General features: G+C 40.6%; 1 protein-coding gene across 1 annotated transcript in view; it reads left to right on the top strand.

Annotated features, from left to right (window-relative positions):
- The window catches only part of LOC131668549 (low-density lipoprotein receptor-related protein 8-like), a 438,404-nt gene extending 425,340 nt beyond the window's left edge, over positions 1-13,064 (top strand). The window contains exon 4 of the mRNA XM_058942835.1: positions 12,799-13,064. Within this exon, the coding sequence (XP_058798818.1) occupies positions 12,799-13,064 (266 nt within the window). The remainder of the gene's footprint in view (positions 1-12,798) is intronic.
- The last annotated feature ends 510 nt before the right edge of the window (positions 13,065-13,574 follow it).

Here is a 13,574-nt window from a genome sequence, read left to right as displayed (position 1 = left end):
GTCGAACAAGGACGGAAGGGACGCTAAGCCAGCGTGTATCTTAATTTTACACGGAGAAATTGCCTCTTACCCGTCGGACGGTGTAAGCAAAGTAGCGAACGTTCTAGAAGGTGGAAACGCGTTACTTGAAAGTCGAAGGAAGAGAGTTTTTTTTCAAAGACAGTAACGCCGAAGGGCTATCTAAGAGAACTCGACGACGTTTGGTAAGGTAGAGAGAGTTTCGACGCGGATTTAATATGTCTATTGTGCCAAAATATACGACAAAGACGCTAAAAGAGGCGTTATCATCTTTGGGCTTGCCAACAGCCGGCAACAAGAGCGAGCTGCTGCTGAGGCTGAGTCAAGCCGCGGAATTCTACATGGCGACGCTGGATAGGACGATGGAAAGTACAGAACGAAGCGGTGATGATGCGCAGGATGAAGCCACGTCGACGCAACGAATGATAGACATATATAGGCGTGAAAAGGAACTTGTAGAGCGAGAGCTTGCGTTGATACGAGGAGAACTTGAAGTGGCAAGGAGTGCGCGGCCAAGCGCTGAAACACAAAGAGGAGAACGCGTTGCGAACCAACCAGCAACGCCGACCGAGAATGCGTCTCAAGCACCAATGCGTATAGGTGTAGCGAAGGTGGCCGATCTCTTATGTACGTTTAACGGAAGCGCTGATACATACGAAATCTGGGAAAAGCAAGCGAGGTTTCTAAAAGAGATATATAAGTTATCCAAAGACGAAATGAAGATCCTGATTGGAATGAGAATAAAAGAGAAAGCGCTCGAGTAGTTTCATTCAAAACCCGAGCATATCCTAATGGCAACGGAACATATGCTGAATGCGCTGAGAGCAATGTTTTGTCGCCGAACCGACAAAATCACGCTACGAAAACGTTTCGAGGAGCGAGGGTGGAAGAGGAGCGAGGGTGGAAGAGGAGCGAGAGTTTTAGCGAATACTTGCACGAAAAAGTGATAATGGGAAATCGCATATCCCTGCCGGAGACGAGACGTTATAACACGTCATCGAAGGTATTCCAGACGCGAGTCTACGCGATGCAGCTCGAATCCATGGATACGTGACGAGGGAGTCCCTATTGCAGGTGTTCGAGGCTATTTCATTGCGAGGACCTGGTGAAACAACGAAACAGAATGGAAAGAGGCGCACTTCTGTCGATAGTGATTCTCGTTCCGGCCGACCTTCGACGACAAAAACCGCAGATAATATTGAGCGGGTGCGACTTGAAATCGAACAAGATCGTCATATGACTGTGCGAGAACTAGAAGAAGACCTTGGAATACCAAAAACTATCATTTCAGAAATTTTAACCGAAAATTTAGGAATGAAATGCGTGTGTGCGAAATTCATCCCAAAATTGCTCACAGCAGAGCAGAAGAACATTCGCTTAGAAATCGCTCTGGACAATCTGAAAATGGTCAATAATGATGATAATGTGCGTAGAAAAGTTAATACAGGTGATGAATCATGGGTTTATGGTTATGATTCTGAAACAAAACAACAATCTTCACAGTGGAAGCATTCTGAATCGCCAAGATGAAAAAAAGCACGTCAAAGTCGGAGCAATGTTAAGTCAATGTTGATTGTTTTTTTCGATTGTGAAGGTGTTGAACATCACGAATATGCACCAACAGGTAACACAATCAATAAAGAATACTACGTTCAAATTTTGAAACGTTTGCGTGATGCAGTAAGAATAAAACGGCCGCTTTTTTGGGAAAGTGGTGACTGACTTCTCCATCACGATAATGCGCCAGCGCATTCATTCAATCTTGTGCAGCAGTTTTTGAGCAAACACAATATCGCATTGCTTCGACAACCTCCATACAGTCCCGACATAGCCACTTGTGACTTTTGGCTGTTTCCAAAACTAAAAAAACCACTCAAAGGACACCGATTCGATGACAAAACAACGGTTGAAAAAAATGAGACGAGTGTACTTAAGGCTATCACTAAAAGTGAGTTCCAGGACAGTTTTGAAAAGTGGAAACGTCGATGGGATCGTGTTATTCAATCAAGTGTGGATTACTTTCAAAGATGCCACCCACCAGATGATAAAGAATAACGCTAGCACGAAAATATAAATGTAGGCCCGATACTTTACGGACAGACCTCGTATAATCACGAAGTAAAAAGCTCTTAGTCTCCAATTGCTCATCCTGGATTAGGCGTATGCACGCAAACCGAAAAGAGCACACGAGATAACGTCCGTCTCAAACGTTCCTAAGAAAGTGACTCGGACGTCACACATTTCTAAGAATTTAATCACTTTACTTCACATGATAGGAAAGTTAAACTAAAGATGTTACGGTTCAAAGAAAAGCACAGTTGGAAAATTATCAATATATAAAATTAAATAGACGAGTTCTTTACATACAAAAGACTCGTTGGAACCTTGAAAGCCTTGAATATATAATAAGTAATTCATTTGAAAAGATGAAGAAATTAATGTGAACTCTACGAGATGCCAAAGCCATTATGAGAGTACATGCATGTGTTTGTTCTATATAAGGCCTATACCTCACCATTCGAAAGTAGAGGGCGTCATAGTCACCCCCCCCCCCGAGTTATATAGTATGATTATAGGTAGGTTGTCTTAAATTCCAACAATGTACGAGGGTGGTCCGATAAGTACTTAGCCTAACAAAAGAAAAGCGAAAATTTTGGAAAAGTGGCATTTTATTTTTCAACATAGTCTCCTTTTAGTTCGATACACTTGGCCCAGCGATGCTCCAACTTCTTTAACCCGTCTGAAAAATACGTTTTCTCGAGGTCTGAAAAGTAGGCTTCCGTGGCAGCGATTACCTCCTCAAATTTCTGCCCGGCGAATGACTTTTTCAAGTTTGGAAACAAAAAGAAGTTGCACAGGGCTAAATCTGGAGAATATGGTGGATGGGGCAGCAGTTCGTAGCCTAATTGGACCAATTTGGCCATGGCGATGGCGGAGGTGTGAGCCGGTGCGTTTTCATGGTGGAAAGGCGCTTTTTTCTTCGCCAAATGGGGCCGTTTTTTCTGCAATTCAACGTCGAATCGGCCCAATAATTCGGCATAGTACAGCTCTATGACCGTTTTGCCCCTCTACAGGTAGTCGATGTAGATCACACCTTGTGAATCCCAGAAAACGGTGGCAATCACCTCTCCGGCCGATGGGGCAGTCTTCGCCTTCTTCGGATCACTTTCGCCGGGTAAAGTCCACTGTTTCGACTGTTCCTTGGTCTCTGGTATATACCAGTGGATCCATGTTTCGTCGACTGTCACGAAACGATGCAGAAACTCCTTCGGATTGCGCTTAAACAGCGTCAGACTATGCTCTGAAGTTGTCTCACGGTTGCGCTTGTTGTCCGGAGTGAGCAAACGCGGCACCCATCGCGCCGACAGCTTTCTCATGCACAAAATTTCATGCAGGATATGACCCACGCGGTCTTTTGAGATGCCTACGGTCTTAGCTATCTCGCGCACCTTCAATCGTCGATCTGCCAATACAAGATCGTGAATTTTTGTCACGTTATCCTCCGTGGTAGCCGTTTTCGGAGCACCTGGACGTGGCTCTTCAAAAATCGACGTGCGACCACGTTGAAACTCGTTAAACCAATTTTTGAGGGTTGTCATCGAAGGAGAAGAGTCACCGTACACAGCATCCAAGCACTTTTTGCTCTCGCGTTAGGAGAGCAGGTAGCGCTGCAGCGTTGGCTGGTTCGGCGTGGTCCTGCTGGTCGCTGTGAGGGTCGGGTGGTTTCTCCGCTGCCTCCCTCCTCGTCGCCGTCGGTGCTCTGCGCGCGTGGCTATCACCTGTGAAGGATGAAGTGGGAGCGCGAAGTCCTAGGCCACGAATTCGTTCGAGTCTGAAACGGGGAGACGCATCGAGCGAAAGGGGGGAAGGGGGGCAACGGGTGGTTTACAAGGCCACCCACGCGGCTCGTTCGGCTAGCTAGGTGTGATTCGGGACATGGCGGCTCTCAATCCAGAAGCGGGTACATGGAGGGGGGGCGTCACAGGGGCGCCCCGACTGACGGGCTAGTAGTTTGGGGGATAGCTCCTTCCGTGGACTGGTAGCGTGGTTCCCACGACGGCGGCTATTGGCTAGGTGACAATCAGATTATTCGCGCACGCGCCTACCGATCTCAGACCGATCGCGAAAGCTACGGGGGATGAGGCGATCAAGTGGGTGCAGTCAATAACAAATCAGATTTAAAGGTACTTCAGATTTATTAGGCAAAAACTTCCCAGGTCAATCCCAGTGATATATCCCTCGCGATGGTCAGCCTGGTCTAGGTTACTGGGGGATGCGAGTGGCGTACTACGACGCGAAGTCGATCTAGGCAGACAATAGCTCGGATAAATAATTTCGGGTTTCGGACACGGTTAAGCAATGTCGATTTGTTTATTCGCGGCGATAATTCCAGCTCGTTCGAGGTAAATACGCGTAGGAATTCGGTCGGTCGCGCGAAGGTTAGTCGCTGCTCGCGGTGTTGTTGGCACTTTGTAGCGACGATCGCGAACAAAATAAAGACGACTATGTATATCCGAACTTTGCCGGTCAAGCGAAGGTCTAGCACGACTCGCGTAATGTTTTCGATCGGCTCGGGAAAGGAATTCGTAGACGCGCACACTTAGGTAACTCGTTTCTCGGATGACAACAGTACAACGACGCGCAAGACGATGCTCGGAAGGTCGGTGGCGAAAACATGCACAGCAACGGCAACGGGCGCGCGAAGGTCATACGGCATACCCGCGCGCGGACATTCGGCAATCATGCGGCGATTTCGTCTTTCGGATACGGGACAATGAAACGACGTGACAAAGGAAAAGCTCGGAGAAACAACGGCAAACATAGATGATCGCGAGGCGTAATGCGCGCGAAGGTCATACGGCACTCCCGTACCGCGGGCGTTCGGTAATCACGCGACAACTTTGTCTTGCGGATAATAGACAACACAACGGCTCGACAAAGAGATTTTCAAAGGTCAGCAATGAGTAGGCGCGAATGTCACATCATCGAACGCGCGAAGGTCGTACGGCACTCCCGAAACGCGGCGGTCAACAATTACACGACAATCTCGCGTTTGTCGGTTATATAAGAATTAAGGGGAGGAAGCGTACTTACTCCGATAGAATTTGAGGACAATTGCGGTTGCGGCCACCGCCGCCAAGGCCGCTGTAGCGGTCGTTAGAATTGTCGTTGGTGTCGCCGTTATTGCTATTGCTGCGGGTGCTGTCGCCGCTGCTCCGTCACTTCGCTACTCTATCACTATCTCTATCGCTGCTCTTGTCACTATTTTCTTTATTCTTCACTACCTCTCACTACTTCTCACTACTCGCACTACTCCTCACTATTCTCACTACTCTCACTACTTCTCACTATTCTCACTACTCTCACTACTTTTTTCTGTTTCTATTTTCTTCTCTCTGCTTCCACTTGCTTCTATATGCTTCTCTCTGCTGTATCTGCTCTATCTGCTCTATCTGAAATTATTTTATAATCCATTGTGCTGGTGATTGTTCTTAATTATATTTTTTTCTATATATCTTAAAGATTGGTTTAGAATCATCGTAACTACATTTTATATAAATTCCTACACTAAAGGCTTCATGATTTTGGAAGGATCGTCCGTTAGTTACTTTTTCCATAAGCATTCTAAATCAGCGTATATAATAAATGGAACCATTTCTTTTCGATCGTAATGTTTAAATTTGAGAAGAGGAAAATTAGGTAGATTAACTCTATATTTATTAAATTTTGAACAATCTGTCTCATAAATATTCAAAAATAGTAGAGACAGCGTTCACATAGATAAATTTGTGAAGTATGTTTTGTTACTTGACAATTTACAATCTTCTAGCAGGAGCAGATAATTTTTTAATCCATACATAGTGGAATTTTAATTTGAAATTGTCATTGTTATTTGAACTATTAGATTTTTCTGTTTCATTATGATCAATATAATCACTTTGTAGTAACAAAATATTGACACGCTTATCTTCTTTTAAAGTTGATATTATAACGAGTGAAACTGATGACTCGTTATGTCTCTCTCTCCCTAGTAGCGATAAAGAAATGTAATCTATTTCTCCGAACCTATTCTATGTATTCACAAATTTATTGTATTTATATTTGTAACGAGGGCAGCGCCTTATTCGGCACTAACGTCACCAATTTATTAAGGGGAGAGTAAGAAAGGCACTTTCGCTCTTTAACAATCGGGGAACGAGAGGATAGGTAGAACGAATAAATAATTTTCCTTAATTAGAACATACAACTTAAATCTATTCAGACAAACAAATACAAAATCGGATATAATAAAAGTTTACATCACGCGTACATGAAAAGAACGACTTAAACTAACGCGGGAGGATGAATTGCCCGGCGGCTAAATCGCCTTGACCATTCGCCTCCTTACAAATGAAAGAATATGTCGAAACCTCTCTACCGCATTACGATGAGCGTAGCAGGCAAGTGATCGCCTGGCTACCTATCGTTTCTACGCGGCCGCGCATCACCATGAGAGAGAAATACTGGGAGAGAGAGATAACCTGACCTTTGTCCTTGGCGATGAGCCGGCAACGGGAAGTTGACCTGGCCGCTGGCTGGACGTCTTCTTCGGCGTAGCCCGCGGTGAACCCACTGGAAGTCGTGCCGTGCACGGTGACGAGGGAGGCACCGAATGCCCTGCTGCAGGTGTTGCCACACGTAGCCTTATCTCGCCCTGGTCTGGTCACTGCTGCACTTGTGTTTCTTTCTCTCTTTGCGTTGCTTTCCTTAACCTTTTTTTGGAAACTGACGCACGCCTCTTGACGCATCGTCCGCGTTCGCACTCTCGCCGGGCTCTCCCCACCAAGCCCACTCATTAGGCGGCGTGCGACAAAAGCGCTAATTGGTCGCGCGTCACACGCCGGCCCAAACCTGCATAGTGCTTGCATAGGCGCGCACTCTAGCATGCTCGCTAACTCTCTCTCGCTCTCTCTCTCTGTCTCTCTCTCTCTCTCTGTCTCTCTCTGTCTCTCTCTGTCTCATAGTCGCTGCGCTCTTGCTTCTTCGGGCGCTCTCAATCTTGCTCGGCAATCTTCGGCGGCTGGAAAACATAAAGGCCAGTGGTTAGGCGCAATAAATATATGCGCCCAACGCTGACCACGTCGCCATGCCGAGCGATAAAAGAGAGAGAGAGAAGGAGGGCAGACGAGGAGCAAGCGTACTGCTTGCTCTCGTCACATATTTATTCACTGTATATCTACATATGTAGTTAGACCCCTGTTCTAATACAAGGTAAGTGAAGTGATAGAGAGAGATGCGAATATGCAGGGACACATCCGTGCACGGCAGCAAGGCGCGGAGGGAGAGAGACAGATATGGTCGCGCCTTAGCGAGTGACCGCACGCACTGATTGGCTTACTGAGACGGAATCACGAAGTTGAGCCCGCGACACGAGTAGTAGCTGTTTCGACACGTCAGTGAGCAGATGGAGTCCCATGGACTGTTTTCTTCTACCGAATCTCAGCTTTGTCGTTCTGCCCTTTTCTTCGCCTCCGAAGTTACGTGGGAGACGTTTGGTGTCCGATCGAGCACGAGCTCTCTCTTTGCGAGCGTCTCCACTAGTGGAGCGGGTTGCGACGTCGCGTGACTCCTCGAACAGACTGAATACGTGAGCTGCGGTTGGTAGTGCAGAAAATAAGACTACCGGTGCACGAGGGACTGCTTCTGCCGAGGGAACTAGAGCTGTGTGGTGCACGCGGCGACTCATCGATTGTGTGCGTGCGTCAACGCAGACATTTACAGAATCAGTCAACGAACATAGGATTTAGGCATTCGTTTTGTAAGTACGGACTTGATGGTTTGCTTTCTCTCTTTACTCGTTTGCTCAGCGTGCTCTCTCCCTCCCTCCGACCGCCTTTGTTAATTATTTGCCATTAAAGATTCTTGTAAACGTTATAATATCAAAAGTTATTAACAATTAAAGAAAAATGATAAAAAAATTTCAAACGGCTATATTTAAAAACTAATAAAGATATCGATAAAATAAAGAGATAAAATAAAGAGATTTTTTTCAAAATACTTATTATGCCTTAAATGTTCGAAATAATTACAACAATAAACAATAAAACATTTTTTTCGAAAGTTATTAACTTTTGTTTAAACAATTGCTAATATCTGAAAAAGTATTTTTTTTTTTTTTGAAAAATTCTTGCTCCTGCATGTTCCTGAAGATTTTTACTATCGAAATCAGTCATAAAATTCAAAGACCCGACATATCGGAAGGCGTAGCCCTAGTCAAAAGAAGATGCCTCGGTGTACGTCGCAACGGCAGCGGGATGTCTTCGTGGTCTTATGCTTAGGCGTTTTCTTCTAATTAGGGCTACACCTTCCGATATGTCGGGCCCTTGAATTTTATGATTGATTTAGATAGCAAAAATCCTCAGGAATACGCAGGAGCAAGAATTTTTCAAAAAAAAATATACTTTTTGAGATATTAGCAATTTTTTAAACGAAAAGTTAATAACTTTTCGTTCCTAAGGGTAACCTAAGGGTTACAAGTCAATCGAAATAGCCAAGATTTACCCATATACTACTTTTCGGTACTATGGTATATTCTGGATATTGCAAAAGCTCGTTATTACGTCTTAACACGAAGCGTCTTCCTCTGGCTCGTTGTTGCGCCACTATGAGTCCGGGTATTACAGGACCTAACAGGTGGTAACCTATCTTCATTGTACCCTTTTCGCCTCTCTTATCTTTCCCTTACTTTAGTTAAGTTGAGTTACTAATTTCAGATGTACGAATTTCAGGTTTCAAATTTTAACATCGCCATTCTTTTCTGGCTCAATTTCAAAATTACAAATTTCAAATTGTTTATTTCCAAATTAACAGTTTTCGAATTTTCGCAAATTTACTCCAATTTTATTTGAAAGGTTGTTTTCAGAATCACTCCCAGTAACTTGATTAACATTATTTTTACCAGCCTCAAGACCTGTCTCTATATCTTCATTGCTTTCTCTATCATTGGTAGCTGTTCTCGCAAGTCTATCAAAACTGTTACAAATCCTGACTTAATTTTTGACTATTTTAGCGTAAGTTTTGCAATTTATTGTTGATTTAGAACAACTATTACTACCTTGCGATGTCATAATTTGATTATCGGTATTTGTATTGTTGATTAAGAAAAAATATTATCAGCATTTTTCAGAGTATTGCTTTTATAATCTATTCTAGCGTTAAGCTTACACAAACATTCACTACCAATTAGTCCATCTTCTTCAATAGGAAAATCATCGGGTACCATATGAAATTCGAATTAAAAATCTTCTATTTCAATATTTATTTCCTCTAATGTTGCTACGCTGTTATGTGTAATGTCTCGTAACTCTAAAATGTTTAATTTGTTTAGATATGCTTCCGCAGGTTTCTTAGACCATTCGAGTAGAGATTGTCCAGTATCAGTATCGAGCATTATAGAAAGACTAATATTTTGACTTTTATCTCCTAAAATGAAAGTTGGTGACTTACTATTCAAGTTCAACAACACCAATCTTTTCGTTACTTCTAATTTCTTTGTATTCCTACTTATGCTCGGCACTCTGTCTGGTCGCTCGATTCCCTGGTCGCGCCCGTCACCTGAAAACCACTGGCGTTTTCCTGTTGTTATTTTTGTTCGTTGGAAATTGTTTTGTTATGTCTAATTTTCCAGTGATCTTTAATACCGCAATAATTACAGGCTGTCAGGTCTCTGTTTGGGTTTCCTAGTTTGCGATTATTAGAATTAAAATTTCCCTGGTATTGATTTTTTGGTGCGGAGTTCTCACTTGCTTGGGGCAGGGCTACTTGCTGAATAACTCTATTGGCTGAGTTTTGACTATCCATTTGCTTTGCCCTTCGTTACTAACAAATCTTTCGTTTCTGGATTTTATACAGCCGTTGTTACGGTAAAAACAAGTATCTGCTGAATGATTTGTTAACTTACAAATTTGACATGCTTGTGTGTTATCTGTTTTTACTACTTTTACACTTTTTATGTTTGCTAGTTATTTTTTTGCTTCTGCAAGTACTTTTACTATCTAGGTAAGATCGTTGGGTTCTTATGTTGCGAAATCGCGTTCCATCTCTACCGCTTTTACTGTTGCTTCTTCAAGATTTTTCGCCTGTCCCATTCGTGTTCAATCAGCCAGTGTAAGCCGTGGATGAAAAAAATTTGACTTTATCCTTTTTTAGCTGGTTTAAACATCCTACGTTATATCTTTTTTCACGCACTGCTATGCTTACTAATTCTCGCACTACTGTTTTAACTCTCTCTGAAAATTTTACTACGTTTTCCGAGACTCTTGGCTTGAACATAGTCAGCTCATCCGACAGTAGATTGAAGGTTTTGTCTGATTCGAATAGATGATCTTAGTATATTTCAATTTCACTAATTATTTCAAAATATTTTTCTCGCATACTTTTTAATGCATCCCCGTACAATATCATTTTAACTAATCTTGCCAGATCTTCTTCGTTTCCGTGTGGAATAACATTATAGGCTTTCCAACAGCTGTCTAAAAAATCATGTAGCGGAATACAGAATCCGTCGTATTTAGGAATGAAATCTACAGTATCTTTCAAATCTACATTTATCATAGGGCTAATTGTAGAATTTTGCACTGTATGCGTTGAATGTTGTGGTGTTGAATGATAAATCGGTCTTGTATTCGCAAATGTTCTGAATGTCGACTTGGGTGTAAAATATTCTGTATAACTACTTTTCTCGTTTTGATTAATTACTCGATCACTGTTTTCGTTAAGATTTGGCATTGAAAATTTTACATTTTCTGATTCATACCAGGTATTTCGTTTCGTATTTTATTTATCTCGTCGTCATTATCATCGTCAATTGTCAAGTTTGCCAGAGATTGGAATAATTCTCTTGAGTCGTCATCTGTTATTTCCGCGGTTAACACAACTATTGGTTCAAACTTATTTTCAAATTGTACTACTTTTTCAGTGTGAAATTTTAGAAGCAGTGCTTCTAAAATTTCTTTCGGGCTTATATTGCGTTTCGTTAACTCTTCTACAATAAGCTGTAAAAGTGGATCTTGACATATATTTTTTATTAACTTTCCATCTATATAATGTTCTAAAATTTTTATTAATTTATCTAGTTTTTGTTGTTGATTGCCTTCTATTTCTTAACCTACATCCTGACGAGCGTGCAGAAATTTTATAGCTTCCAATAATGTTGTTTCTTTACCGGTAATTTGTATCTACTTTTCTTATGCAGTTTTTTAAAACTATTAGTGCTTTCGCGTTTTGTTTGCCTTATGTATCAGCCACCATAGCCATGTCGATTTTGAAAAAAAAAATTTTGCTTAATCCTACTTGTGTTAGTAATAAAAACCTGAAAGGGTCCCTAACTGTTACGTATTATACAACAGCCGCGGATTGAAAATAATTACTCAATCACGACTGTCTCTTCGATCAACGCGTAAGCGTTTTACTACGGGTATGAGACTAAGCAAGAACAAGCTGGAAATAAAACTAACGCGGCGACTAGAAAAAAGTAACGATTAATATAAATAGATTTACCTGTAGGTTGATTCATTGTATAACTCGTACTGTAGAATCCAGGGATGGATTGTAGTTATTAAGTAGGCGCAAGACCTTTTTTAATTTAGAATAAATGACAAGTGGTATTTTACTTTTAAATTTATTAATGAGTACAAGTGATACAGAGACTTCTGGAGTCTTCCGTAGTGTAGTACTAAGTAAATTTAACAGGCGCTCTCTTACCTCTTTTATAGGGGAAAACATAAATTTAACATATAAAGGGTTACACCCATAAGGAGAGCGCGCATCACCAAGAACAAGGTTTTAATTATGCATTACTCCGATTGAAGGAATTACCCCTCCACAAAAATTAAAATTTTCCGCTTTTATATCGCCTGACCTGTTTCCGACGTCACATCCCTGTGACCTTAACTATTTCGCGCAATTTTATTTTTCGGTCACTGAACACCATATCGTGGATTCTATTGATCATCTCCGTAGTGCTTACATCAACAGAACGGTCAGTACGATGTTTATCTGCAGTCGATGTATGGCCACGTTTAAATTCATTTACCCAATTGTAAACAGTTGCAAACACAGGGATAGATACACCATGAACTGTGTCTAACTCAGCTTTAATTTCTATCGGTGTTAGGCCTTATGAATAGAAATATTTTATCACTGCTCGGAACTCACTTTTTTTCATTCTTAACAAAAAACAGAAGTTGTTCACTCTGATTGACGATAAGAACGGAACTACTGGATGGATTTGGCTTAAACTTTGGCAGCACTCTATTTAATTGTACACTTTTTGGTGGAACATAAGTTGGGATACTTTGAGTGTCAATGAAGATTCATTTCGTTTACTTTTCTGTTTTTGCTCCCCTGCTCTATCTTTTTTGTCGTCAAACGCTCAATTCCATTTCTGTATTTTTATAAACAAAATTTATATCTAAAGACATGGTATAGATAAACATATTTCTAGACATCAATTTATAAACAATAAAATTATAGTTTTAAATTTAATGAAGCTATACAAAAACATTATTTTCCAGGCATTAAAATTGTTTTTGTTTAATATTATTCCGTTTGAATGCCATTACCCTTAGTTATTAATTATTATGACTCTAGTTTCATGGAATATTTGAATCATGTTCTACTTTACTTTTATTAGATCATGGTTCAGAATACTCATAGAAAACTTTTAGTGCATGTTACATTAATGAGCATCAAAACATTATATTAAGCAATACAAAATTAAACTGTTCAATAATTTTGCAGTGCAGTATACGCTATATGATCCTGATGACTTGAAATTGGGAGTTCATGAAGTTAGACTCACGACTGGAACCATTCTAAGTATTTTCTTGTTTAGTATTATCCTGTTTATGACAATCTTGGCCACTTGTTACAAGTATAGTTTGAGAAATAAGTTGAAAAGTATCAGTTTTTATAATCCAGTCTACAAAAAAAAATCAGTAGATTTGTTTAAACTGGACAAGAGACAGTATTTATTTATTACAAGTATTCAAGAAGAAATCAAATGAAATTTTCACGGTTTCTTTGAATATGGGTATACATAAAACATAAAAATTTCAGTCATATCTTAAATATATTAAAGTTAGGAATGAATTCATTGAAATTTTACTTGTATTTGGAAACGTACAGGATTAGAACTGTCATTCAACTAATGAAAGACTTGAGATACCATATACGATCATTGCTAATAAAGACATATCTAAGACAAAATGTTAATTATTCATTAATTCCAATGAAATATTTTATTAATAAAATCGCCTAATTATAAGCATACTTCTATTAGCGAGATTCTTAAAACCCAAACCACACATGTTTATTATTTAAATAAAAGAGCTAGGAAAAAGGGAGATTATGAAATTTTTCATGTTTTGAAAAAGCGATTAACATATTAATTCTTTCATTACTTATCCAACTCATAACATTAAAAAAAAATAATGTTAACCGTACTGTGTTGATACATGTTGATACAATGTTAATAATGTACTGACAATTTAATTTAATACAGCATCAATAAATAA

This window comes from Phymastichus coffea, unplaced genomic scaffold (assembly GCF_024137745.1).
Source record: "Phymastichus coffea isolate CEN01 unplaced genomic scaffold, Cenicafe_Pcof_1.1 PCOF00079, whole genome shotgun sequence".
Taxonomy (NCBI): domain Eukaryota; kingdom Metazoa; phylum Arthropoda; class Insecta; order Hymenoptera; family Eulophidae; genus Phymastichus; species Phymastichus coffea.
This window is presented reverse-complemented; position numbering and strand designations above follow the sequence as displayed.